We start from the raw sequence: 2,930 nt of genomic DNA, 5'->3' as shown, positions 1-2,930 counted from the left end.
AGAAACCATTTGTGCTTCATGTAGATGCCAGCATGGAAGGGCTTGGAGGCATTTTCCACCAGGCACATCCTGAGGGGCTGAGGCCTGTTGCCTACATTAGTTGGAGCTTGTCTAAAGCTGAAAAGAATTACCCAGTGCATAAACTAGAATTTCTGACATTGAAGTGGGCTATCGTAGATAAACTACATGATTACCTGTATGGTGCAGAATTTGAGATGAGGACCGGCAACAATCCCCTCACCTATATCTTGACCAGAGCTAAACTAGATGCCACTGGACATCGCTGGATTGTAGCTTTGTCCAACTATAGCTTCTAATTGAAATACAAGCCTGGATCTACTAATGTGGGAGCTGATGCTTTATCTCGGAGACCTGGACTTCCTCCAGAGACAGATAAAGAAGATTGGATTGAAATTCCTGGCTCTGGACTAAGGGCATTGTGTCAGACCTCTATCACTGAGGATGGGTGGGTTAACTTTTCTGAATTTAGATGCATCGACTCACTCAGTTGTAGTGATGAGGCAGTTCCAGAGGCTATGTGTTACCCAGTTAACCTGCCCCAGTGGACAAGCATCAGTAATGAGGATAAAAAACAAACTCAAGCTCAAGACCTAACAGTGGGCCCCTTATTAAAAGCTGTTAAGAATGGGTGCCAAAAATACATGAACTGATTACCTGCTGAGTTGCAACAACTATTCAAGAGAGAATGGAGCCCTTTCAGTATTGAGAAGGGACTTCTCTATAGGCTCATTCAATATCATGATCACCAAGGACGAAGACAGTTGGTATTACCAGAAAAGTATAGAGGAATGGTACTAAGATCCTTGCATGACCAACATGGACACCTGGGGGTGGTCAAAACTTTTGGATTGGTGCAAGATCGTTTCTTCTGGCCAAAAATGAGAGAGTCTGTGGAGAGGCATTGTCATAATTGCCGAAGGTGTATTCAGAGGAAAACTCTACCTACCCGAGCTGTGCCAATTGGGCCCCTAAAGAGCTCTGGCCCCATGGATCTAGTCTGTATGGATTTTCTGTGTATTGAGACTGATTCAGCAGGAGTAGGAAATGTACTGGTAGTGACTGATCATTTCACCAGGTATGCTCAAGCTTACCCTACTAAAGACAAGAAAGCCACTACAGTTGCCAAAGTGCTATGGCAGAAGTTTTTCATTCACTACGGGTTACCTAGCCAAATTCATTCTGATCAGGGTCGTGACTTTGAAAGCCGACTCATAAAAGAACTTTTGAGGGTTCTTCCCTGACACGAGAAGTGGAGTCAGCAGCAGGAAGACACAGAGGTCTTGGCGATTTACGGGATATTGAAGTGTTAAACACAAACCATATAAAATGAAAAAAATGCCTTTGTTCAGTAAATCCCACAAGAATCCGGCTGAAATTGTGAAAACTTTAAAGGAAAACATGGCCTTACTAGAAAAGCAAGACAAAAAGACTGAAAAGGCCTCTGAAGAGGTTTCCAAATCGCTACAAGCAACAAAGGAGATTCTGTGTGGTACAGGAGACAAAGAACCTCAGACAGAGACCGTGGCTCAGCTGGCACTGGAATTGTATAACAGTGGCCTACTTGTGACGCTGATAGCCAACTTACATCTCATAGACTTTGAGGGCAAGAAGGACGTATCTCAGATATTTAACAACGTCTTGAGAAGACAGATTGGTACTCGATGTCCCACTGTGGAGTATATAAGTTCTCATCAGCATATCCTCTTTATACTACTAAAAGGATATGAATCCCCACAAGTTGCCCTGCACTGTGGAATAATGCTCCGAGAGTGTGTACGTCATGAACTGCTTGCCAAAACCGTCCTTTACTTTGAGCAGTTTGGAGACTTCTTTAAATATGTGGAAATGTCAACATTCGACATAGCTTCTGATGCCTTTGCTACATTTAAGGATTTGTTGACAAGACACAAATTGATGGTAGCAGAATTCTTAGAACAGAACTATGATACAATATTTAATGATTATGAAAAACTTCTTCACTCCGAGAACTATGTCACAAAGAGACAGTCTTTGAAGCTGCTAGGTGAACTAATTCTGGACTGGCACAACTTTTCAACAATGACAAAATATATAAGCAAGCCAGAAAACCTGAAGCTCATGATGAATTTGCTTCGAGATAAGAGCCCAAACATTCAGTTTGAAGCATTTCATGTGTTTAAGGTATTTGTGGCAAATACAAACAAAACACAGCCAATTGTGGACATCCTGTTAAAAAAACAAACCAAGTTAATTGAATTCCTGAGCAGCTTCCAAAAAGAGAGAACAGATGACGAACAATTCTTTGATTAGAAGAATTACTTGATCAAACAGATACGAGACTTGAAAAAACCTACTCCATGAAAGCCTCATTGATTTCTCTGATTGGCATCTACCCGAAATTATCTAAATAAGTGTTTTAAATTGTTATGGCATTGTCAGTGCCTCTGTTTGTTTCAATTTAGTTTATTAGCTGCCAAGAGTATAAAGGTTTTATATTAAAACTTAAAATATATATATATATATATATATATATATATATATATATATATATATATATATATATATATATATGACCAGGTAAATACGTTCTTAATCAGGTATGTTGGAATATGAATTTTAGATTTGGGTGTTTAAAAAAGACTGGTAGATATATATTTTATTGTGTGAGCCAGTACCAAAAAGGGTCTGTCAGATGAGTTGTACCAGCTCATACTGCTGATGAAGTTTTTTCAACATACTCCATATAAATTATTCAGAACTTTTTTCTCAAGCTTTTCACACTCACAATTCTCATAATACGGAGAAGTCATTTAGTGCAATTAGTGGATGTGATTTAGCATTCTCTTGTCTTCTCTGGATTTGGCACTCCTCTGTCAAGCGAGAAAAGCCTCTAGAAAAGGGTTGTACAGCAATCTCCAAAGTTATCGAAA

The 2,930-nt window shown here is 39.5% G+C and overlaps 1 protein-coding gene across 1 annotated transcript; it reads left to right on the top strand.

Annotated features, from left to right (window-relative positions):
• The first annotated feature begins 1,255 nt into the window (after nt 1-1,255).
• On the top strand, nt 1,256-2,521 carry LOC128648174 (calcium-binding protein 39-like). Its single transcript, XM_053700831.1, has one exon. The coding sequence runs from the start codon at nt 1,348-1,350 to the stop codon at nt 2,308-2,310; it is 963 nt and encodes a 320-aa protein (XP_053556806.1). The 5' UTR covers nt 1,256-1,347; the 3' UTR covers nt 2,311-2,521.
• Nucleotides 2,522-2,930: the final 409 nt, after the last annotated feature.

Source organism: Bombina bombina, chromosome 2, assembly GCF_027579735.1.
Source record: "Bombina bombina isolate aBomBom1 chromosome 2, aBomBom1.pri, whole genome shotgun sequence".
NCBI classification, from domain to species: Eukaryota; Metazoa; Chordata; class Amphibia; order Anura; family Bombinatoridae; genus Bombina; species Bombina bombina.
Note: the sequence above shows the minus strand (reverse complement) of the source record. Positions and strands in the feature narration are given on the sequence as shown.

What these genes read in the sequence shown, in the direction of transcription:
- LOC128648174 (XM_053700831.1), top strand. Translation starts at nt 1,348, where the DNA reads ATGAAAAAAATGCCTTTGTTCAGTAAATCCCACAAGAATCCGGCTGAA.